Here is a 24012-nt window from a genome sequence, read left to right on the forward strand (position 1 = left end):
ACTCAAGTAGCTGCAGTTGATTCCAAAAGGCTTTATTTATTGAAAAAATAAGCAAAAAATAACAAGTGTGTCAGGGGAAGGGACGTGTGGCTGCAGATCTTGTGGTGGCATGTTTGTGGTGCTGTGCTTGAGCAGGTGAACTTGAGAGTCTGCTGGTGGAGGAGGAGGAGGAGGCATCAGCGGGCTGGGTGGGAGCTGTGCTGCTTTAATGTGGCTTTTCCTCTTCCAGGCTCAAGACAAAATCAAATTCCTCTGTGGTAAGGAAAGAAAAACCATAAATGGAACTTGCAGCTTGCCCGACAGAGGGAATCAGAGTCCTGGGAGGTTCTCACCTTGTGTCAGGGGCTGGATGGACAGACGTTGCCTGCTGAAGAGCATCATGTCCTTGAGGGGGCCCCCGTCTGCTTTGTGTGCCAGGTGGTGAGCCTTGATCTCAGACAGGGGGATGAAGCGCTTGGTCATCCTCACAAACTGCACATCCACCTGGGGAGGGATAGAGGGAGGGAGGGAGGGCAGCACAGCAGCAGGTTGGACAGGGACACAGCCTCCAGACAGCCCATAAAATCTTGGCGGGATAAAGATTTCGAGCTCAAGGAAGTGACTGATGTGCACTAACTTTGCCTTGCTGAAGGCTAAAAGAGCTCCCCAGTATTTGTGGCAGGTGATTTGTTGGCACTGTGCAGCAGCAAGGTGCATTCATGTCCCAGACAATGCAAAATTCAGATGTGGGATGTGGGCAGCCCATGAACACTCCCTTCCCTACAAGTTAATGTACCCCAAAACTACAGCTTTGTTTGCTGTGTACTGACAGTGGCTCTTAGCTCATTTTTCTAACTCAGGGTTCTGCCAGGCGTGGAGGCCAACTCTGCAGCCAAGATTTGAAAATGAAGAGAGGCCAGCTCTGCAGCCAAGATATGGAAATTTAGGGAGATACATTTTGGCAGCCTCCTGGAAGGGACTGGGGAAAAAGCAGAGAAAACGGGATTGAATTTTCTCTTGAGAGAGAAAAAGGCAGCTAGGCCAGGACAGAAGCTTAAGATTTCCAAAATGATGCAAAGAGCCTTCTCCCTTCTCTTGGCTTGCACACAGAGCTGTGTTTAATAGAACACATTACCATGGACCATTTGGGGTTCTCTTTTCTGCTGGTGGAGTCATAGTGAGGATCCTTCTGATCAAACTGGGTGTGATCAGGGTACGCCTCCTTCACGATCTGAAGCAGAAAGGGAGAAGAAAGTTTCCATCAGTTCAAAACACCAGTCAGCAAAGGGCATGAGCTGTGACAAGGAATAATGCTGGTGAAAAATCAGCCTTGCTTTGCCTGAACTCCATTCTAACAGTTTCCTTTACATTTCTTGGCTGGAAGAAGTGCAGAACAGTGAGTGCAGCATCACCTGCTGGAGATCAGTGTGGAAGGAAATGCAGCAGGGGAAAACTGGGTAGCTGATGATGATCTTTGTGATGAGTTCTGCTCTTAAAGAAAAAGCTGTTCTGTGCCCTGGTTTTATTCTACTGCCTTGTGGGCTCTGCTGACTAGAATGTAGTGAGTCAGACTGGAATCAGAGTGTGGAACAGCACTTGGCTTGGCTGGGAGTGCCCCGAAATGTCAGCAGGAAAACAGCACAGTGTGGTTCCATCTCTCTGGGGACACACGGCTGAGTCAGCCCTGAGTGCTGAGCTGAGGTGTCCCGGGCTCATTCCCTGCTCTCACTGCACAACTCCTGCACTCTTTGGTGCTGAGACACAAGCAGTGAGCTGTTTGATAACCCACTCCTTATCCCTTCTCCCCAAAACACAGACACTCACCTTGACAAGGGCCACAATGCCAGGCTCTTTGCAGTTACTGTGGTAGAAGAAGGCCTGCTGCCCAAGTTTCATGGATCTCAGGAAATTCCTTGCCTGTCAGGAGTAAACAAGAGACTTTCAGCTCTTTCCATCAAGCTCTCAGGGCTTCATTAGATGCAGCCAAGAACAGGAACCAACAAGAGGAGAGGTAGATGTGCTTCAGAATTACTCAGATAATGTTTCCTACAGTTGTCATAGAGATGGTTTTGTGTTGGAATGAAATTAAGTCAAAACAAGGTTGAAGAGCAAGCTCCTGTTGGTGTGGGAATTCAACAGCTCAGCCACCCTTGCCTAGGAGAGTTGTCAGCAAACAATTCAGAGCAGATCATGTGTAGGGGAACAGGGAATCCTACAGAGCACAGGGATCATACACAGCAGGGGAACACACGTGGAATTCCCTTGGAACAGAAAGCTGTGCACTGACAGAGGATTTGGGTAAGTACAGACTTGCTGAAAGGTATCAAAGGTTGGTCTAAGTGAAAGAAAAACTGGATGATTTGACAGAATATTCATCAGCCTGAATCTACCTCTGACCTAGAGGCCACTAAGCAGGAGCTGACTTCAGATCCCTGCCAAAATGCACCTGCATGAACAGGCAGAGTGCCCCAGGAGGAAATGCTTCAGGCACAGGAACAAGCTGTGGGCAGAGCCACCTTCTTCAATTGCTATTTCAGTGCCCCCATGTGCTTCCTACCTGGTAGTTCCTTACTCCATCCCAGCAGGTTGTCTGATTAGGCTGAGCTTTCAAGTCGTCAACACTGAACTGCCAAATGAAATGAAAATAAACATTCATTCAGGAGCTTTCTCATCTTTAGTGTCATTGTCTGCACTGAGCCTAAGCATTTGTTGCTAGCAGCTCCTTCAATTATAGCACAAACCTGACACAATTTTTATCTCCCACAGGGCCTACAGAAAAACCTTTACAAAGCAGCAGAGTAAAGGCAGAGTCTGAAATAGATGCTGCTCCTGTGACCAGCAGCCAAGCATCCCGAGGAGCTGATTTCCTCTTGTATTACATGTATGAAACCCCAAGGCTGTCACCTTGGACAAGAACATTTTGTTTTTCCATTTCCAGGAGGACAAATTGGTTTTGAGAAGAAAAAACAATCTGATTTGTCTGATGCTGTCCCTCAGGTTCTGGGCACTCAAGGTGGGCAGGAGTGGCCCTGCTGCTGTCCTTTGCTGAGTGAGGGGCTGTCAGTGCTCACCTTCACATCCACCCCCTTCTCCAGCCTGCTCTCAGGTTCTGATTTCAGCAGCCAGTGACAATATGTGATCTTGCTTTCCTCCCCACCAGACTCAGATTCTTTTTTCTTCCAGTTCTTCCATCCTGACTTGGAGCTCCCAGCTGGGGGTTTTGCAGACATCTCTTCTTCCTCCTTATCCGAAGTCTCATTCTCAGTTTTGGCAATTTTAGCATCAGGCTCTTTTTTATCTTAAAAGACATTGAGAGAAAAAACATTTTGTTTTAAAAATTATTTTTATTTGTCCAAGCTGGTTTCACACATTTGACTGCAGCAGGAGTTTGGGGCACCCCAGGTGCTCAGGGTAAGGTAGCAGCATTATGCACCAATGGTTCTGAGTATTTCTAATTTGCATCTGAAATAAGGAGATTTTTTTTTTTGTCTGCAAAAATGTAGTTCAATACTCCCAGTTAGTAATAAAAAGACCTCGGGATAGACCATGTTTGCCCACATGAAGTGTAGTTGAATTTTTTTAATTAATTGCTGAGAAATCAGCTCCAGGCAACAAAGCAGACTTAGGTGGATCTGGTGAATAAGAAGAACATTCACCCAGCAAACCAAACTATTTCAATTCCTGCAGGAGCTGGAAATCTTAGCTGAACCTCCACTGAGCTACCTGTTCAGAAGGATCCTTTATTTCTTCAGGACACAGACAAAAAGCCCCCAATTATTAAGAAGTGATTAAATGTCCACAGTTAAAGGGTAAAATTGTGGTTATTTGCTAGAGTGGATCAGGCAGATGAGTGGCACAGATGTGCAGTTTTTTCATCTTGTACTTTAAACACCACATCATGATGCCTCCAGTGCAATGTTCTTGATTTTTGTTTTTGCAGCTGGTACCACATCAGCTTCCTGGCACTGCACTGGATGTACTCTGACTGACCAACTCTGCTGTGCAGGACCTGAAAGCTCTGCAAAAATGGGCCTGAATTCCATTTCCTAAGCCCCTTGTGCTGAGAATACATCACTGTCCTTATCACACACCTAGCAGGCTTGTCTCAGTCATGCTTGGGTGCTCAGCCCATCTGGCACAGGAAATGCTGTCTGTAAGACACTGCCTGTGAGAGACAGACGGTTAATACGGCTGGCTGTAGTTTCACTACAGCCTGGAACTTGAAATGAGAGGTGCTAAATCAGTCAGGATGTCAGCACAGACCTGCTACTGCTCCTTTGTCTCTCTTTCTGCTCGGCCAAGGCATCTCTGGTCTCTCTGAATTATCTTCTCTTCGCTGAGAAACACCTGATGGACGAGAGAAGGAGGAGGAATTACTGCTGCTTCAGGCGGCTGAAAAAAAGTAGAGACGGCTGAGGCAGAGAGCTGCAAGCGCTGTAGGGCGAGTGGAGAGCAAATAAATCTTTCCTTGAGCTCAGCCACTTCCTCTATCAGTGTGAATGCTGGCAGGGCTTGGGGACCGCACCCTGGAGCCCTGATGGACACCAGCAGCAGGGCTGGATCGCTGCTGCAACCGGGCAGTCCCCAAGCTGCGTGGGCAGAGAGCGGCCCCTCTCTGCCTTTGGCACAGGAGTCGCGCTGCTCCCCAGCGCTCAGCCCAGCCTCGCCCCTGGCCGGGCTGTGCCTGCCCCTGCCTGGGCTCTGCCTGCCTCTGCCTGCCCTGGCCGGGCTGTGCTTGCCCCTGGCCGGGCTGTGCCTGCCCCTGCCTGGGCTCTGCCTGCCCCTGGCCGGGCTGTGCCTGCCCTGGCCGGGCTGTGCTTGCCCCTGGCCGGGCTCTGCCTGCCCCTGGCCGGGCTGTGCCAGACCCTGGCCGGGTCTGCCTGCCCCTGGCCGGGCTCTGCCTGCCCCTGCCTGGGCTCTGCCTGCCCCTGGCCGGGCTGTGCCTGCCCCTGGCCGGGCTGTGCTTGCCCCTGGCCGGGTCTGCCTGCCCCTGGCCGGGCTCTGCCTGCCCCTGCCTGGGCTCTGCCTGCCCCTGGCCGGGCTGTGCTTGCCCCTGGCCGGGTCTGCCTGCCCCTGCCTGGGCTCTGCCTGCCCCTGGCCGGGCTCTGCCTGCCCTGGCCGGGCTCTGCCTGCCCCTGGCCGGGCTGTGCCTGCCTCTGCCTGGGCTCTGCCTGCCCCTGGCCGGGCTCTGCCTGCCCCTGGCCGGGCTGTGCCTGCCCCTGCCTGGGCTCTGCCTGCCCCTGGCTGGGCTCTGCCTGCCCCTGGCCGGGCTGTGCCTGCCCCTGGCTGGGCTCTGCCTGCCCCTGGCCGGGTCTGCCTGCCCCTGGCCGGGCTGTGCCTGCCCCTGCCTGGGCTCTGCCTGCCTCTGCCTGCCCTGGCCGGGCTGTGCTTGCCCCTGGCCGGGTCTGCCTGCCCCTGGCCGGGCTCTGCCTGCCTCTGCCTGGGCTCTGCCTGCCCCTGGCCGGGCTGTGCCTGCCCCTGGCCGGGCTGTGCCTGCCCCTGGCCGGGCTGTGCCTGCCCCTGGCCGGGCTGTGCTTGCCCCTGGCCGGGCTCTGCCTGCCCCTGGCCGGGTCTGCCTGCCCCTGGCCGGGCTCTGCCTGCCCCTGCCTGGGCTCTGCCTGCCCCTGGCCGGGCTGTGCCTGCCCCTGTCTGGGCTCTGCCTGCCCTGGCCGGGCTGTGCCTGCCCCTGGCCGGGCTCTGCCTGCCCCTGGCCGGGTCTGCCTGCCCCTGGCCGGGCTCTGCCTGCCCCTGGCCGGGCTCTCCCGCCAGGAGCCCTCGGGAGCCGCTCCCTCCCTGCAGAGCGCCAAACGCACCTGGGCGCGCTGGCCGCAGGTGGCCGTACCTGGCCGGAGGGGTTCACCGGGTGACCCCCAGGTCCCTCCCAGCCCTCCGGACTCCGGGGCTCCGGGAGAGGCGCGGGCCACCCGGCCCATCCCCTGCTCCTTTGTCAGCAGCACTCCCGCGGCTCCGAGCCCGCCGCCTCCTGCCAGGCCGGCTGGCATCAACTTTTCCGCCTTCTATGCCAAGCTTCCCCCTTCCTCCCTCCCTCCTTGTCAGCCCTCCGAGCTCCCGCTCACCAGCCCGGGCCGCTGCCGCCGGTCCCGCTCGGGGCGATGAGGATGCTGGCGGTGCCGGGCGCGGAGGAGGAGGAGGAGGAGGAGGAGGAGGAAGCGCGCTCGGAAACGGTGCCCGCTATGCAAAGGCCGGGGCAGGGCCGGCTCCCCCGGCTCCCTCCCCGCCCGGGCGGGCGGCGCTGGGGGCAGAACTACAGCTCCCAGCCTGCCCCGCCGGGAGCCGGCAGCCGGGAAGCGGAGCGGCCCCGCACGGCCATGGCCATGGCGTGGCGAGCGGCCCCGCGGGCGGCGGCGCGGCTGCTGCTCGGGCGCCGGGGGATCGCGTCCTGCATCGACCGTAAGGAGCTGCCCGGCCCCGGGCCGGGACCCCCCCGCGGCCCGGGGGAGGCGGGCTGGGGGAGATGGATGGCGGGTCGGTGTACCCGGGTGCTGTCCCCGCCCGGAGGGATGTTCCCAGCTGCTCGTGTCACTGCTCCGTGTGTCACCGCTCCCCGTGTCCCTCCGCCCCGTGTCCTGCTCCCGGTCAGGGCGGTGCGGGCGCGGACGCGCGCAGCGGGTGCCTGGCACTGGGACAGAGCCCGCAAGGAAAGGTCCTCGCTGTCCCTGTCCCTCCTTTTACCTCTTTACACCGTGCTCAGCACTGGGACAGAGCCCGCAAGGAAGGTCTGTCTTTCTCCATGTCCCTTCCTTACTTTTGTTAGATATTCATGGTTTTTCAAATTTGATAGTGAATCAAAGAATATCTCTCAAAGAAAGGGGATTTTAAAAAAGAAGGAAAGTGATTTTTTTATGTTATCAAACTGATAGGGAAGGGGGAATGGATTTAAACTAAAAGAGGAGAGATTCAGGTTGGATATTAGGAAGAAATTCCTCTGGCAGAATTCCACCTGGCACAGGTTGCCCAGAAGTTGTAGATGCCCCATCCCTGGCAGTGCTCAAGGCCAGGTTGGACAGGGCTTGGTCTCTTAGAAGGTGTCAGGTGGTTGGAACAAGAGGTGGTCTGTGGGGTCCCTTCCAATCCAAACCATTCTGGTCCCAGAACACTTTGCAGATGAATTGCTTCGATGTCTAAATGTAACAGCATTAAAACTGAGGCAGCAGCATAGCTGTGAATTTCAGGAGGAGAGCAAACAAAACAATGTTGGATCTGTGTGTCAGTGAAGCAGGTTTCAAATGCAGAACTAACTAAAGTTTTAAATGCTGTTTACAAAGGACTGCTGTGTTACTTGCTTCCAATCTCCTTTTTTTTCTGAAGTCCCAGCACTGCTCCCTCAGATTTCTTTAGCACAGACTTAGTGAGATGGAGTGACTGTGCTCCCCTGTCCTGGCTTTCTAATGTAGTTAGCATGGAGCAAACAGACACAACTGGGATCATGGATTTGTTTTGTCCCAAGAAAGCCCCTCCCAAAGCTCCCTGCTCTCAGCACAGTTCATTGTATTCCTGAGGAACAGTGAAATGGTCCCTGAACTGTTTGTGTGAGTTAAGGGGCACCTGAAAATTGTTTGGGGTATAGACAAGGTGGTTGTGCTGCTTTCCCTCAACAGACACATGTTCTCATCTCTTGCTGCTTTTCTAGCATCCACTGGACTCACTGAGGATCAGAAGGAATTCCAAAAAGTTGCCCTTGATTTTGCTGCCAAGGAGATGGCTCCTTACATGGCTGAGTGGGATGAGAAGGTAGGATGGCCTCACAAGGGTTGCACTGCTCCCTTTTTCCTCCCTTAGGACGTTGTGACCCACAGGTCTCACTGAGGGCTTTCTGCAGTAGCTCTGGAGGTTGTCCTTGAAGCTGCTGCTGTAGCTGGGGAAGGGACAGAAATACCTTGAAGCTTTCCTAGCCAGGTTATTCAATCACCTGGATCTTGGGTTCACTGCTGAAGGTGGAATGTGTTTGTGATGGTACCACCTCTTCTTTGACCCACCCAGCTGCTTAAACTCTGCAGGACATGGGACTCAAATTGGTAGCCCAGGGCTACCCGAAGGGACTGAACTATCCCTGAATATTCATTGGGATATCTCTCCTGCCCCAACAGGAAATATTCCCTGTGGAAACGATGAGGAAGGCAGCCCAGCTGGGATTTGGTGGGATCTATGTGAAACCAGATGTTGGTGGCTCTGGATTGTCACGACTTGACACCTCCATAATCTTTGAAGCTCTGTCAACAGGATGTACCAGCACCACTGCTTACATGAGCATCCACAAGTGAGTGTGTCTGTGTAGGGGTGGATGGTGTCAGCCTGGCTGCTCTGTGGGCTCTAAATCCCGCTGGAGGCAGCTCCCTGGCTGCTGCTCATTATTTATATATTTAAATGCCGACCTCGAGTACACACATCCCTGTGAGGATCCCTGGATGGCAGTAAACAAATAGGCCACAAGGACTGAGATGCCACCAAGAAGTAATTTTAGCTTTGTGGCATGCAAGATGGGATTAAGTTCTGGATTTTGTTCTCTGCTCTGCCACTTAAGCTGTCTATAGATAGTAACCTGCCTGGAAAAAGCCTTTGTGCCTCGGCCGTGCTGTGACAGAGCCCAGAGGCACCACCTGACCCCAGGGCTGTCCTGCTTGTGCAGACATGTCCAGTGACAGGTCACTTGGCACAGAGAGCTGCAGTGATGCTGCCTCTTTCTTCAGATGCAGTTTCCTGGAGAGGGAGCAGGGCTGAGCCTGGAGGGGAGACTGAGGCTCTTAAGCAGGACCTGCTGTTCCACAGGGCAGTGAGTCTGTGGTGAATGGAAGGTGTAACAATAACATTTTCAGTCCTCAGTTCTGTGGAGCTTTCCTCTGTTCAGCCAGGGATGTTCTTGTACAACCTATGTTCAATCCTGAATGCTGCTCCTTCTCTCCCACCCCAGCATGTGTGTTTGGATGATCGACACCTTTGGCAGTGAGGAGCAGCGGCGCAGGTTCTGCCCATCACTCTGCAGCATGGAAAAGTTTGCCTCCTATTGCCTGACTGAGCCAGGTGAGCATCCTCAACCAGGACATCTCTTCCTCTCTCTTTAACTGCACATGAACATTGCAAAGGTCTTGACTGAGCCAGGTGAGCAAAGGTCCTGACTGAGCCAGGTGAGCATCCTCAACCAGGACATCTCCTCCTCTCTCTTTAACTGCACATGAACATTGAAAAGGGCCGGAGGTGAAATGTTTCTTTCCATATTCATTTGTGAAGTTGGGGAGAGGCAGATGATGATTGCTGAGATGCTTGTGGTACAAATTCAGGTGTCAGGGTATGGTCCCAGGGAGAGTTTGTAGGCTTTGGACCTTCTGCTTCACTGGCTGCTTCCTTGCTTCTCAAACAGGGAGTGGCAGTGATGCAGCTTCCCTGCTGACCTCAGCTCAGAGGAAAGGGGACTCCTACGTCCTGAATGGCTCCAAGGTACCTCTTTGCTCCTGCTAAAGCTGCCTGGGTCTCGGTGTCCTTCCCATTCCTGCTGTCTCCTCACCTCTGTACATTCTCCCAAGGCAAGATGTGCTCTGCAGAGCTTTCACCAGCTGGGTCCCTAAGTGCCTCTGGCTGTGGGGTCTTTGCCTCTCCATTTCTGTACCCTGCCAGCTGCTGCTGTGGGCTCAGGGTTAGTTTGCAAACCCCCCTCCAAAGCCTCACTTTTCTTGTTGTGCCCTCCTGCAGGCCTTCATCAGCGGGGGAGGTGACACTGATGTGTACGTGGTCATGTGTCGCACAGGGGGCCCAGGCCCCAAGGGCATCTCCTGCATCGTGCTGGAGAAGGGAATGCCAGGGCTCAGCTTTGGCAAGAAGGAGAAGAAGGTAAGAGGCTTGGGTTGTGCTTCCTGTGTGCTTGAGGGAAGTTCAGGACAGAGATCACAGAATCACCAAGATTGGAAGGACCTCCAAGACCATTGAGTCTAACCTGTGACTGATCCTCACTTGTCACTGAGTGCCACGTCCAGGCATTCCTTAAACACCTGCAGGGGTGGTCACTCAAATACCTCCTTGGATAGCCCATTCCAATGCCTGACAGCCTTTTCCATGGAGAAATTCTTCCTGATGTCCAATCTGAGCCTCCCCTGCACAGCTTGATGCTGTGTCCTGTGGTTCCAATGAGCTTGTCTATGCAAAGCATTAGGGATCTCTTCATGGATGGGATTGGAGTCCCAGCCTGGCATGGTTTTACCAAGTGGTGAAGTTTGCCCAATACCTGTCCCTTTGGTAAGTGAAGGATTTTAGTCTCAGGAACACCAAGATCACTGGATTTGTGCCTCTTCTCAAAAACACCCATTCCAGTTTCTACTGAGGCCAAATCATGTGGACCACGAGTGCTTTGTGGCAGCTTGGCAGTGAGACTGAGGGGTTGGGAGCAGGCTGGTGATTCTGTGTTGGAGTTGTGCTGCTCCTCAGGCAGTCTGGAAGGAGCTCTGTTTTTTCTCAGGTAGGCTGGAATTCCCAGCCAACTCGAGCCGTGATCTTTGAGGACTGCATTGTTCCTGTGGGCAACCGGCTGGGAGCTGAAGGGCAGGGATTCAGCATCGCCATGCAGGGCCTCAATGGAGGCAGGATAAACATCGGTGAGAAAGCCAAATGGAGCCAAGGGAGGAGGGCAGGACCTTCTTGTTGCCTGTCTGAAGTAGCTTCACCTTCACTCTGTGTCCTTGGCTTCTCCCACCAGCTTCTTGTTCGTTAGGAGCTGCTCACGCCTCAGTTCTCCTGGCTCAGGAGCACCTCATGGTCCGCAAGCAGTTCGGGGAGCCCCTCGCCAGCAACCAGGTAGGGCCTGCAGCAGCTCTGCCCTCCAGAACTGAGCCCTTCCTCATGCTGGAAGGGCCATCCCTCACTTCCCTGGGGAAGTCAAGAACACGTTTTCCTAGGAAGGAAGCGTGTTAGGCCTGAGCCCTTATCGTAGCAGCGGTCCTCTGAATGGGGTAATAATAATTAATCTTGACTCCATGATTCCAGGAGGCTGATCAATTTCTCTATTCTACTATACTACACTATACTATACTATACTACACTATACTATACTATACTATACTATACTATACTATACTATACTATACTATACTATACTATACTATACTATACTATACCATACCATACTATATAATGTAATAGTATATATATTATAATACGTAATATATATTATACTATATACAATGTTATACTATTATATTTTACTATATTATAATTATTATACTTATTAAGAAGCTCATCACCCTTACAGACAGTCCAATCCAGACAGATCCAATTGGTCAATCCAAACACCATCCAGTGTCCAATTAAGAAACCTCCCTTTGGTAACCAGATCTCCATAACACATTCTACATGTGCACAACACCAGGTGCAGCAAGTGGAGATATTGTTGCTCATTTTCTCTGATCTTCTCACAGCCTTCCCCAGGGAAAGTTTGCCTCTCTCTATGGACAGAGCTGTGGCCACCAGCCCTGCCTGGCAGTGGTAGGGCTGTGTTTGCCTCTCTCTATGGACAGAGCTGTGGCCACCAGCCCTGCCTGGCAGTGGTGGGGCTGTGTTTGCCTCTCTCTATGGACAGAGCTGTGGCCACCAGCCCTGCCTGGCAGTGGTGGGGCTGTGTTTGCCTCTCTCTATGGACAGAGCTGTGGCCATCAGCCCTGCCTGGCAGTGGTGGGGCTGTGTTTGCCTCTCTATGGAGAGAGCTGTGGCCACCAGCCCTGCCTGGCGGTGGTGGGGCTGGGCTGGCAGCCCTGTGAGGTGCTGATGGAGCTTTCCTGTGGCTCTGCAGTACCTGCAGTTCAGGCTGGCAGAGATGGCCACCCGGCTGGTGGCCGCGCGGCTCATGGTGCGCAACGCGGCGCGGGCGCTGCAGGAGGGCCGGGAGGACGCGGCCGTGCTCTGCTCCATGGCCAAGCTCTTCGCCACCGACGAGTGCTTTGGGGTAGGTGCCTCAAACACCTCTTGGTGTCCTCATTACAAACTTGGAGACCCCTTCTTAGTGGCCAGGGTGTCAGGGAGAAGTTTGATCGTCTCCCTGAAAAATCTTAATGTCGTATTAGTGAGGTGCCCCAGATGGAAGAGGAAGGAGTCTGACTCCATGTTCTTAGAAGGCTGATTTATTGTTTTAGGAAATTATGTAATATTAAAAGAATGCTATACTAAAACTATACTAAAGAATAGAGAAAGGATACAGACAGAAGGCTAAATAAGAATGAGAATGAAAAATTGTGACTCCTTCCAGAGTCCCAACACAGCTGGACATGATTGGTCATTAAGTTAAACCAATTCACGTGAAACCTATGAAACAATCACCTGATGGTAAACAGTGTCCAAACCACATTCCAAAGCAGCAAACACAGGAGAAGCAATTTCTTGTTTTCATTTCTTTCTGAGGCTTCTCAGCTTCCCAGGAGAAGAATCCTGGGCAAAGAGGATTTTTCAGAAAATATGACAGTGACATCTTAATTTTTTTTAATTAATCTTAAATTTAATCTTAATACCCAGGGTGTCAGGAAGAAGTTTGATCTTTTCCCTGAAAAAAATCTTATTTTTTTTAAAATCTTAAATTTAATCTTAAATAGGTATAGATACCCAGGGATGGGTACAGGGATACCCAGGAATGGGTATAGGTACCCAGGAATGGTAAATTAAATGAAATTTAAGATTAATTTAAATTCTAAATTAAGATTAGTATAAATTTTAATTTAAATTTTTTAAAAAATCATAGGTTTTTTATCTTAATTGTTTTTAAAGATTAAAAAAAAATCCTTAAATTTTTTTAAGATTCAATCTTAAATCCTAATTTAAAGACTACAATCTTTAAATCTTAAATTGGAGAACCAAAGCTGCTACACGACCCAAAGCCAAGGCCAGAGCCAGGAGCCTTGTTTGAGGACAGGATGTTTTATAAGACATGTGGAGGCTGCAGGGTTAATCTGAGAGATTTCAAACATCTTTCCACTTTCTTCCAAGGGGGCCAAAAGGGAGACAGGACAGGGAGCAGAGCATTTTTATTCTCCAAGGAAAATTTGCATATTGAAGGGTGATCGTTCTTAGATAGCAAGGGGTCTTTCCTAGACTGCTGAAAAATTACATTATTGCTTTGAAAATTATCTTATCACTGAAAAATACCTTATTTTGTTACTTTATCAAAATGTCCCCATAAAAAGAAAGCAAGAAGGGAGAAAAAGAACTTGACATTTCCTATCCCAGTGTCATTTAGAAGCTGTTTATGTGCTCAGCAGTTTGAATTTTTGCTGCTGTTTCGTGTTCTATCCCAAACTGGGGGACCGGACGCTCGGAGTCGCGTTTCCATGGAAACCAGCGCCCTGCCAGCCCCTGCCCTGAGTGGCCGCCAGGTGGCGATCGGGCGGTTCGGCTTTGCAAACCGCAGAAAGGCAGCAAAAATCGACTTATTCCCTAAAAATACCCATCCCTGGGTGTCACTGTACCCATCCCTGGGTACCCATCCCTGTGTACCCATCCCTGGGTGTGTATACCCATCCCTACGCATCCCTGGGTGTCTCTGTGCCCATCTCTGGGTATCTATACCCATCCCTGGGTACCTATACCCATCTCTGGGTATCTGTACCCGTCCCTGGGTATCCCTGTACCCATCCCTGGGTATTTATACCTGTCCCTGGGTATCTGTACCCATCCCTGGGTATCTATACCTGTCCCTGGGTATCTATACCCATCTCTGGGTATCTGTACCCGTCTCTGGGTATCCCTGTACCCATCCCTGGGTATTTATACCTGTCCCTGGGTATCTGTACCCATCCCTGGGTATCTATAGCCATCCTTGGATATTTCTGTACCCATCTCTGTACCCATCCCTGGGTATCTATACCTGTCCCTGGGTATCTATACCCATCCCTGGGTATCTGTACCCGTCCCTGGGTGTCTCTGTGCCCATCTCTGGGTATCTATACCCATCCCTGGGTATTTCTGGGCATTGCTGTTCACATCACCACACCCTTCATGTGAAACAGGGAATGTGCTAGCATGGAAAGCAGCGCTGATGGGGTCTGACAGTCACACCACGTTTTTAAGAGATGGGATTAGGTGACCAGGGGAAAAAAGTGAGCCCAGCTTCATGGGTCCTTACCAAGCTTGTGCCACTGTTGTGTCCTGCACAAGTCACCTCAGAGCAGTGTCATTCATCCCCTTAGATCTGTAACCAGGCTCTGCAGATGCACGGGGGCTATGGCTACCTGAAGGATTACGCGGTGCAGCAGTTTGTGCGAGACATCAGAGTGCACCAGATCCTGGAAGGTAAAAGACACTCCTGGTACAAGTGGGGTTGGGAGAAAAACCCCCCTGGAGGCCCCCACCTTCCCACATGACCCTGATTCTTGGATTTCAGAGCCCTGCTCTGCTCTGTGTGAGTGTGAGTGCCCTGGCTGGGAGCTCTGGCCATGTGGGGGCAGAGGAAGATATTTACTTGGCTATTTTAAGAGTCTTACAGCAGAGGAAGATATTTAGTTGTCATGTTAGCAGTGCCTCTGTCCAGTTTCATCCCATTACTCCTGGCTACGTGATGATTCTCCCTAACAATTCCTCTCCTGTGATTTTGGTCTGTTTGCTCTCCTTGACATTGTGTCTCTAACAGTGATTTTGGTCTGTTTGTACTCCTTGACATTGTTTCTCTAACAGTAACTGGCCTTTTCTAATCTGTTTGGCCTCCTAAATATTTTGTTTTCCCTGCTTTGAAATCCCCTCACCTACAACCAGGGTAGCTGGTAAGGGACCTGCTCTTTCTTACACCGAGTGGGTTTGCAGCCTCTGTATGGTGTGTGTGTTAAATGTACAGCAGAGAGCTCAGATGTTGCTGTAAATCCAGTGCTGCTCAATGCCTGCTCCTGCATCCTCCCAATGCTCACATAAAAAGCAGCAGCAGCTTTCCCAAGCAATATGCTGGCCCGTGGCAGGGTTGGGTTTTGGCCCAACCCCTTCTAAATGCCACTTCAGCTGGTGGGAAGAGCTCCTCTGTGCTGTAAACTGCACATCAGGGGAGAATCCTCTTGGCCTTTTGAGGGGGAACATAGAGGACCATGCCTTAGCTGTGTTTCCTTTGCATGTACCAACTGTGTTTCCTCTGCTGCAGGTACCAACGAGGTCATGAGGATGATTGTGGCCAGGAATCTGCTACAGGGCTGAAGCCAGGAGCCTTCAAATCCCTCCATCTGTTCCAGCTCGGCCTGTTTCCCTCCCCTGCTGGCCAGCTCTCTCCCTGGGAGTGGAGAGGGGGATGCTCCAGTGGAAACAGCCTTCCTGCCTTACCCACAGCTGGCTGGCACAGCTGCATGCCGTGCCTGGCAGAGCTGCTGTCGCCAGGCTGGCATTGTGCAGCCAGAAATCACAGCTGTGAATCCAAGCCTCTGTCTCCAAATCCTGCTCCTGGCCTGCCTGCTTGTCCTCCTTGGAAAAACAGACACCAGAGCTGCTGCTCACCTCTGCTGAGTCAGAAATGGGAATCTCGGGCAGAGGTGAGCCCATGGGATCACTGAAATCTTTATTTTGAAGGAATTAACTGCTCACAGCACCCCTGGGAACAGATGATCACAGGCTCTAACCGGAGGGTTTTTATCCCAGGATGCCTCTACTTCAGCTAGAAGCACTCCCCCTTTTCCCAGCAAACTTTTCCTAATGTTTCTTAAACTTTCCCAGCCACTGCTTGTTCTCTGTATTCCCACCACATCTTGGTGCTTAATCTCAAAGAAGCCTTTGCAACACAAAAGTGCAAATGAAATACTAAGCTTATGTACAGAAATATTGAGCTCTGTGGCCTCCAATCAGCGAGGCTGTGAACAATGTAAGGGGAGTAAAAATATTGGTAAATTAAATTGTTTTTTTCCTCTCTGATTTGGAATCAATAAAGCAATGATGGAAATGTTACTGGAGTGGAAATTAAGATAATTTCCTTCTGTGGTATTTCAGGTGTTTAAACAGAAGTAACAGGGAATTTTTGAAGTAGGTGTTGCAAAATAGTTCTGCTTGAGGGCTTTTTAGGTATGTCTTTGTTAACCCCTTTGGGTCCACCAGCTCTTTTTTCTCAGCAGTACTTGGCAGGGGGAAGATGACAGAGCATTAGCAGCAGAATCATGGAATGGGTTAGGTTGGACCTTAAACCTTTAAACTCATTCCAGTGCCTGCCGTGGGCAGGAACACCTTCCTCTTATTTGATCTCTGTTCCTGCTGTTGCTGGCAGGCCCTGAACGTCTCCTCCCTCATTTTATTGCACATTGAATTTGCCCCACAGGGCGGCGAGGGCAGTTTAAAGGATAAACAGCAATGCCTCAAAGGGAAACAGCCCCCTACCCATGGCGGAGACCCTCTGCCTGCCCAGGGGATGGGTGCCCTGGGCCGGGAGGGTCTCTGGACTGTGGGAAGGGCTCTCTGGCTGGCAGGGAGGGGTCTCCAGCTGGGGTCTCTGCCCAGGGTCCCTGTCTGAAATCTCTCCAGGGTCTCCATGGGGAGTTTCTGGCCAGAGGTCTCTGTCGGGGATCTCTCCCGGATCTCTACCACGGGTCCCTGCCAGGGTCTCAGTGCAAGTGGGGGGCTCTATCATGGGCCTCTCGGTGGGATCCCTGCCTGGGGTCCCTCTCCCGGGGGTCCCTGGCCATGGTCTCAGCCTGGGCTCTCCCCCTGGGCTCTCTCGCAGTGCTCTCTGTCCATGTTCTCTGTGCCATCTCTCAGTCCATCTCTCTGTCCCACGTTCTCAGTCCCATTTCTCTATCCATGTTCCCTGCCCATGTTCCCTGTCCCATGTCCTCAGTCCGTCTCTCTATCCATGTTCTCTATCCATATTTTCTCTCCCATGTTCTGTATCCATGTTCCCTGTCCCATGTTCCCTGTCCGTCTCTCTATCCATGTTCTCTATCCATGTTCCCGGTCCATGTTCCCTGTCCCATGTCCTCAGTCCGTCTCTTCGTCCCCCCTCAGGCCGTTCCCTCACGGCCGCGCCGCTCCCCCTCACGCCTCGCCCCCGCGGGCGCGCGCCCCTCCGGCGGCCAATGGGAGTCGGGGGAGCGTGCCTGCGGGGCGGGGCCAATGGCGCGCGGGCCGGGGGCGGGGCGGGGCCGGGGCGGGGCGGGCGCGCGCTGGGTCGGTGCCCGGCGGGTCGGGGGTTCGGGCCCGGGGGGCGGCGGGCCGGGGTTCCGGGCGAGCGGGGCCCGGCCGCGCTCCCTCCGCCATGTGGCCGTGCGGGGGGCGGCGGCAGCGCCGCTTCGGGGGCGTCGCGCTGCTCCTCGTCGTGCTGTGGCTGCTGCTGCGCAGGTGAGACCCGGGGCGGGGGGGCGCGGGGGTCGCGCCCCGGGGACGGCGGGCGGGGTCCCCGCGGCGGCGGAGCCGGGCGGGGGTGGGCGTGGGACGGGGTGTCCGTACCCGCCGGGCGCAGGCCCCGGCGCCGGGAGCGGAGCTGGCTGCGGGATAACTGCGCATGGATGGAACCGGCGGCGCCGGTGGAGGGGAGAACGGTTATTAACGTAATGAGCGTAATTAGCGCCCGTGCGTCCCGCGCGCTGCCGGGGAATTACCGGGCGGGAGGCAGGCTCGGTAGAATCCCATCCTTTCCGATGGGAGACCTCCGCTCCCATCATTCCTGCAGCGGAACGGGAGCGTGGGAAGGAGCGCGGCGAGTAACGCGGCCGGCGCGGCGGAATGAGCAAAGCTTGAAATAAATAAATAAATATAAATATAAATAAATGCTGCACCTGATAGCCACAGCTCGTCCGTCAGCGAAATATCGGCGGGGAAAGCCGCTCTGCCAGCTCTGTGATATAAAGCAGCTCTGTGTTATAAATCAGTTCTGTGTTATAAATCAGTTCTGTGTTATAAATCAGTTCTGTGCCGACCTTGGCTCGGGGAGCCTTTGCATCATCGCAGCGCTGATGGGCGATGCGCTCCCCGAATCAATCGCTCCGGCTCATCTCGCCCGGCTCCGGGCTCCCTGGCGTTGTTTCCCTCTCTGCCCCTGGTCTGCTGCTGCCGATCCCTGCTCCGTGTCCCCAGAGCAGTGTGGTACCCATGGGCCATGCCCACCTGTCCAGTCTAACCCTCTTCTCTTCCTTCTCTGCTCCTGTTTCACACTCCAGACCAGCAGCTCTGAAGGCCACCAGTAGTATCAAGAAGTTGTTTGAGGTTCTGGTTTGAATCCCACGTGGTTTAGATCACGTTCATTTTGGGGGTGATGCTCCCCATGTTTGTGGCTTCCAGGTATCAGAAACTCCTCAGTCCCTCCCAGTGATGTGCTGGAAAATGCACATGGATATGTATGGAGATGTAATAGAGTTATTTATTGCCAGCTGGATTGTTTTATAACACCTTCTTAAAATCATAGTTGGAAGTAAACCTGATCCTCAGAGCTATGGAAAAAGCTTTCATAAATCTTTGCATAATTAGAAGCAAAATTCTTGCACAGCTGGCCTTGGATTTGTGCCACCTGGGCTCTTAGGGAGGATTATTGCAAAGTGATACCTGATGGAGGCACAGAATCTGTCTCCTGTAGGAGTGTATCCCCAAACCCCCCGTGCAGAATAAACCCCCCGTGCAGAATAAGCTGTTTTAGAATATTCTTTTGTTACCTCAGCCATGGCCTGTGAGCAGGGGGCTGTGCAGGGCAGCGAGCTGGGTGCCAGGGCAGCTCAGAGCTTTCACTTTCCCCTGGCCAGAGGAAGCCCAGAATAAACAGCAAAGCCCTTGGAGGTCTCAGTGGAGCTTAGGGATTAGCAGTACAGTCCCCTGTCCTCTGAGGCACATCCTTTAGCAACAGCAAAGAAATTGTTGGCTTTTTTCCCTGGTTTGGCTGTTTTCCACTAGCTTTTTCTCCCAACTGCTCTGGATGTGGGGTGGTTGAACACCAAAGGTTGGTGTTCAATCAGGGAGATTTTTCAAATCTCTCTTGCAGAGAGGACTTCAGCCCCATTTGTGTTTCACAGGCATGAGCAGCGTGGCTGCTTGGTTCAGGAGTTAATTGGGACTTTCCTGTTCCATGTGTTGTATTTTGCACTTCACATTCCATCTTACAAAGGCTTATTCCATTTTACTGGACTAACTCATCCAATCCAACTTCAGAGTCTCTGCTCTGGGGTTAGCTGGTAACAGAATGGTTCTTTTGGGTTTTTTTGCAAAAGATACTTCCCTGGGGCAGAAATGAAATCACAGAATCGTGGAATCCTAGAATTTGGGTAGGAAAGGAAATGAAAGATGACCCAGTCCCATCCTGTGCCATAGACAGGGTCACTTCCACTATCCCAGCCCCATCCAGCCTGACCTGGAACACTCCCAGGGGTGGCTACTGAGACTGACAAGGCCAGGAACATCTAACAAAGTAAAAAAAAAAGACTATTTGCAGCCTGTTGTGTCATTATGGAAGTGAGAAAGAAAGTCTACTGGGAGCTATAAATTGCTCTCAGGAGGAAGCAGAGAGCCCAGGTACACTTTAAACTCTGGCAGTCCAGCTCAGGGTAACAGGATGAAGCTCTGCTGAGTCACAGAAATGTTTCTTCCTGAGGTTACTTGAACAGGTCCTAATGAGAAATGTGGGTTTCAGGATATCTAGGATAATGTGTTGAAAATATTGGGAGCCTGGGAGCTTCCTACCAGCCCTTCTTAGGGAGAAAAAGCAATGGAGCTGGAGAGTTTGAAAGGAGGAAACTTGATGGGAATGTGCCAGGTTAGTTGTGCCTGGGATTAAGAAGATGGGCTTAAGTGATTAGTTTATTTTTATCTGGCTGTGTGTGCCTCCTGAGCACAGCCTTCATTCTGGCACCAGTCAGCAGCACTCCTGTGTGCAGGGGTAATTTGGGGCTCTACCTAGCTAAGAAACAACTTGGAAACTCTTTTCCAACCTAATCTTTAAAAATTGGAGTTTTGCATCTCCAGACCCCTTTTAGCTTTCCACCTCTGGGAAACAGAAGTAGATGTAGCTGCTGGTTTGGTTTGCTGTGAAAAGCACCAATCACTTGTTTTTAAAATTTTAAAAGTTTATAGTGATAAAATGGTTATAAAAATAGTAATATAATTAGAGTAATAAAAATATGGACAATTTGGATTAGGACAATATGAGACAATAGAAACAAAGAGTTATGGACAGTCCAGGTACATTTTCTGGGCAATATAAGCCCGAAAAAGGCCCCATGTGAACAGAGGATTAACCCTTAACACCAACAGCCTGTTGCATATCCATACACCTCATCCATGGTGCACCAATTCCATTCACACACAGGATTCTGTCTGGGCAGTGCCAGCTTCTGCCTCTGAACCCTGAGCAAGGCAGGAGGAAGTTCGTTTCTTCTGATAAGGGAGCAATAAATTCTCTTTCTCTGAAAGATTCAGGTGTGCTGTGGCTGCTATCTCAGTGCAAGTCCTTGCTTTAAAAAAATATCTTAGGTAGTTTCAATTTACCATTCTGTTATAACCTAAAACCATATTTAACACACTACTGAAGAAAATTAATACAGCATCACTTTCTAACACAACACATATAATATTCATTTGAATATTTGCAAAAAGCCAATGATAAAATACCCATTTTTCACATTTGCCAAAGTCACAGTCTGTAATTTAGCAGCACAGAGTGGCCATGGGTGTCCTGTTTGGGGCTTGAGAACCCTTTCCCCTGCTGCTGAAATTTGTCCCAGTTCCTTGGGAGCAATGCTGCCATTTCCCAGCCCCGTGCCATCATTCTCTGGCTGTTTCTCATGCAGATGAGCATGTTAGGTCCTGTTCTTACTCAGGCAGGCTTTAAATGTGGCAGATTGGTGTTTTGTACTCATTTCTCCAACCTGAGCTGCACTGTCAGCAGGAGCTGTTGTTACCACCCCACATCCTGACACAGCAGGGTCTCTTGCTCAGCACTGGTTCTGGGGTGCAGGAATGTGCCCCCCATTCACTGAGTGACCAAACTATCCTTTGTCTCCTTAAAAAGGGAAAACGCCCAGAAGTTTCTCTCCTGGATTAGGTAAAAAGACCCCTCGTAGGACCTTGGGGACTTCACCTCAAACTTAAGGATTGGACAGAAGCCAAAAAGTCCCACCTGGGCAATTTACTAGAAAAAGAAGAGAACAAAGGAACTGATGGCTTTTGTGGGGTGTATTTCTATGAGCAAGAGCCTCTTGCCCTGGCTTGGTTTTTCTCTATAAAGAGTTTTGTTATTTTGCCTTTTATTAAAACTTTTCTGTTTCCAACACTACCACAAAAGCCATACTGCTGATTTTATGCCTTCTAAAGTAGCTGAGCTATTTTAGGTGTAATATAAATCTCCAAGAGCTTACAAGACCTGGCTGGAGGAGACCATGTATCACTGGGAATGGCTGGACAATCAGTGTGAGTCTCTTTGGAAGCAGTGAAATCTAACCTGGCTTCCTTTTCCAGGTATTACCCCTGCCTGCTGCCGGCTGTTTCAGAGCCCTGTGAGAATGCTCTGCTACTCAGGTACCCTCTGAGCTTGTCAGCCAGCCCTGCAGTGCCCTGCAAGCCTTAGATTCAGCTCCTTTTAGTCCCCCTGGCTGCCAGAGGCTGGGCAGGCTGTGGTTAGCAATCCCTGTGAGCCCTGAGCACCCTCACCCTCTGCTAACAACTGCTTCACACAGAGCCTAGGCAGCAGCTGGAGGCTCAGGTGTTCCTCTCCCCTCTCACTGTGATTTTCTCCCAAATGTGCTGGTCCTTGCTGCTTTCTGGAGCTGGGAACTCATTGCTCACATCTGGCTCTGATAAGGAACAAGCTGCCATTGTCTGAGCCTGTCTGTGTGTCCGTGGGCTGGGCTGAGGGAGGCAGTGACACTGCTCTGGGTCTTGGTGGTGAAATGGGGTTTGGTTCAGCCAGAGTGAGCTGGGAGCCTGCAAGGCCATGAGCAGAGCAAGAGCTGTGAGAGCAGGAGAGCTCACCCTGTAAGTGCTGAGGAGCTGCTGGCCCTGTGCTCTGGTTCTTGTGGCAGGTCACATTTTCAGGGTGAACATAAACAGTGATGTGGGCAGAGGTGAGTGTGTGGTGGCAGCTGATTTAGTCTCTCCTGGATGATGAATATAATCCAGGGGGTTCATTAAACTGAGAAAAAGGTTCTCTGTTCACAGGGAGCAGGTGAGGAGGTTTTCTTTTTTCCATGCTTTGAGTTGGAAGATACCAGAGTCCCCAAGACATTTGGGATAGCAGTGATGGATGCAGCTGCTGTTGGCACATGGATCTGTAAATCAGACCCTCCTAGTGCAGAGGTTGAACAGGGAGATGCTGGATTCCATAGGTTAGGGAAGTGTTTGTGAGTATTGTGAGTGAAAACTTGCCCACCCATGTTTTCAGTGAGTTTCACGCTCTGTGCCTGAGCAGTGTCAGTTGTAGAGCGTGGCTTGGGGGTTCAGGGGGGAGCAGCCACTGAAATGGATTTAAATCCACATTTGGGAAGATTTCCCAGCTGGCTTAGAGCTTTCTGAACCATCTCCATGCTCTGTAGGACCAAAAGTGTGGTTTGCTTGAGAAGCAGGAAGGTCAGAGCTGGTCTCAAGCTGCACCAAGGGAAATACAGGTTGGATTTCAGGAAAAGGTTTTTTACAGACAGGGTGATGAAGTTCTGGAATGTTCTGCCTAGGGAGGTGGTGGAGTCCCCATCCCTGGGAGTGTTTAACAAAGCCTGGGTGTGGCACTGGGTGCCAGGGTTTAGGTGAGGGGTTGGGGCTGGGCTGCACTCGATGATCTTTAGGGTCTCTTCCTGTTGCAGAGAGGGAGAGCCTGGACAGAAAAGGGCCAAGAGCAGTTTGGACTCCCTCACACAGCTCAACAGGGAGCTTCAGAGTGGGTGTGGAGTAAGACTTGGGCCATTGGGGTTACAGGTCTGTGATACTTGAGGGGAGGGTCACAGGCTTGGAATAAACCCTGCATTTTGGAGAGGTGAGACAGGGCACACCACTGAACCAAAATGTAACACCACGTCTTCCAACCCTGTGCTTCTGCGCTGGGTGAGGAGCAATGAGGAGGACACATTCCTTCCCCAGGACTGGCTGCTCACACATCTCCTTTGTTCTTCCAGGTTTAACTGGAGCGAGCTGACCCCTCTGGGGCTGTGGGGGAGGACCCTGGGGCTGCAGACAGAGAACTCCCAGTTCCTGCTGGAGGGGATGCCCTTCCGCATCCTGGGCGGCTCCATGCACTACTTCCGAGTGCCCCGCGAGTACTGGGAGGATCGGATGCTCAAGATGAGAGCCTGTGGCCTCAACACCCTCACCACGTGAGTGCCCTCCCTGACCAGCCTTCCACTGGGCCACAAGGATGTATTTCCATGCTTCTCACTGTGGGAAAGTGATAATATTGATAATGATAATAATAATAATAATAATAATAATAATAATAATAATAATAATAAATTAGTATTTAAATGCATCTGTAGAGGTGCTGCCACTTCATAATAATAGTAATAATAATAATAATAATAATAAATTAGTATTTAAATGCATATGTAGAGGTGCTGCCCCATAATAATAATAATAATAATAATAATAATAATAATAATAATAATAATAATAATAATAATAATAATAATATTATTATATTATTATTATTATTATTATTATATTATTATATTATTATATTATTATTATTATTATTATTATTCCCCCACTGTGTTGGGGAAGATGAAACAGGAAAGCCTTATCAATATGATTGCCTGGCAAAAGATTTTGAGAATATGGAAACTGTAAGGGAGATTGAAATGAAAGCAAGCTTTGAGATATTTTAGTTACTGAACAGCTGGAAAACAATGGCATGGCTGGCTGAAGGCAATCCCCTTTGGATGGAACAACACCCTGTGCTTGCAGGCAGCTCCAAGGGGCAGAGCAGACCCTGCTGGCCTGGCAGAGGGGCCCAAAGAGGAGTTTTTAGGGTTTAAAATGTAACACATCATGGCAATGTAATGTGGTTTAACTCTCCTTACAAGGTTAAATATCAAGTTTGTACACAAAAAAATTAGAGGTAATGGCAAGCAAGCACTTTTCAGAGCCCTGGATGAAGGAGACACAGAGGTTCTTGGGGTCTGAGCAGGC

General features: G+C 51.2%; 3 protein-coding genes across 9 annotated transcripts in view; 2 read left to right on the forward strand and 1 right to left on the reverse strand.

Moving 5' to 3' along the window:
* Positions 1-16: 16 nt before the first annotated feature.
* Positions 17-6204, reverse strand: THYN1 (thymocyte nuclear protein 1). Of its 3 annotated transcripts, none has more exons than XM_050983468.1 (8): positions 6057-6204; positions 4243-4326; positions 3051-3277; positions 2537-2605; positions 1804-1896; positions 1115-1210; positions 333-483; positions 17-252 (listed from the first exon to the last, which is right to left on the reverse strand). In XM_050983468.1, the coding sequence occupies exons 2-8, from the start codon at positions 4283-4285 to the stop codon at positions 206-208; spliced, it is 726 nt and encodes a 241-aa protein (XP_050839425.1). In that variant the 5' UTR covers positions 4286-4326; positions 6057-6204; the 3' UTR covers positions 17-205. The 3 variants fall into 3 exon arrangements, with proteins under 3 accessions (XP_050839425.1, XP_050839426.1, XP_050839424.1); XM_050983469.1 differs by having other exon boundaries at positions 4243-4371; positions 6057-6203; XM_050983467.1 differs by lacking the exon at positions 6057-6204 and adding an exon at positions 5822-5996.
* Positions 6093-15879, forward strand: ACAD8 (acyl-CoA dehydrogenase family member 8). The gene is made up of 11 exons (XM_050983466.1): positions 6093-6390; positions 7631-7731; positions 8088-8257; positions 8909-9018; positions 9356-9432; positions 9685-9822; positions 10445-10580; positions 10682-10779; positions 11771-11923; positions 14154-14256; positions 15089-15879. The coding sequence occupies exons 1-11, from the start codon at positions 6093-6095 to the stop codon at positions 15139-15141; spliced, it is 1437 nt and encodes a 478-aa protein (XP_050839423.1). The 3' UTR covers positions 15142-15879.
* Positions 15880-17156: 1277 nt separating this feature from the next.
* The window catches only part of LOC103823650 (beta-galactosidase-1-like protein 2), a 33925-nt gene continuing 27069 nt past the window's right edge, over positions 17157-24012 (forward strand). For 3 of the 5 annotated variants that reach the window (XM_030230695.2, XM_030230696.2, XM_030230697.2), the window contains exons 1-3: positions 17157-17259; positions 21358-21417; positions 23004-23201. In XM_030230695.2, coding sequence (XP_030086555.1) covers positions 17177-17259; positions 21358-21417; positions 23004-23201 — 341 coding nt within the window. In that variant the 5' untranslated portion in view covers positions 17157-17176. The remainder of the gene's footprint in view (positions 17260-21357; positions 21418-23003; positions 23202-24012) is intronic. The other 2 variants (XM_030230698.2, XM_030230699.2) reach the window with 1 other exon arrangement.

This window comes from Serinus canaria, chromosome 24 (assembly GCF_022539315.1).
Source record: "Serinus canaria isolate serCan28SL12 chromosome 24, serCan2020, whole genome shotgun sequence".
Taxonomy (NCBI): Eukaryota; Metazoa; Chordata; class Aves; order Passeriformes; family Fringillidae; genus Serinus; species Serinus canaria.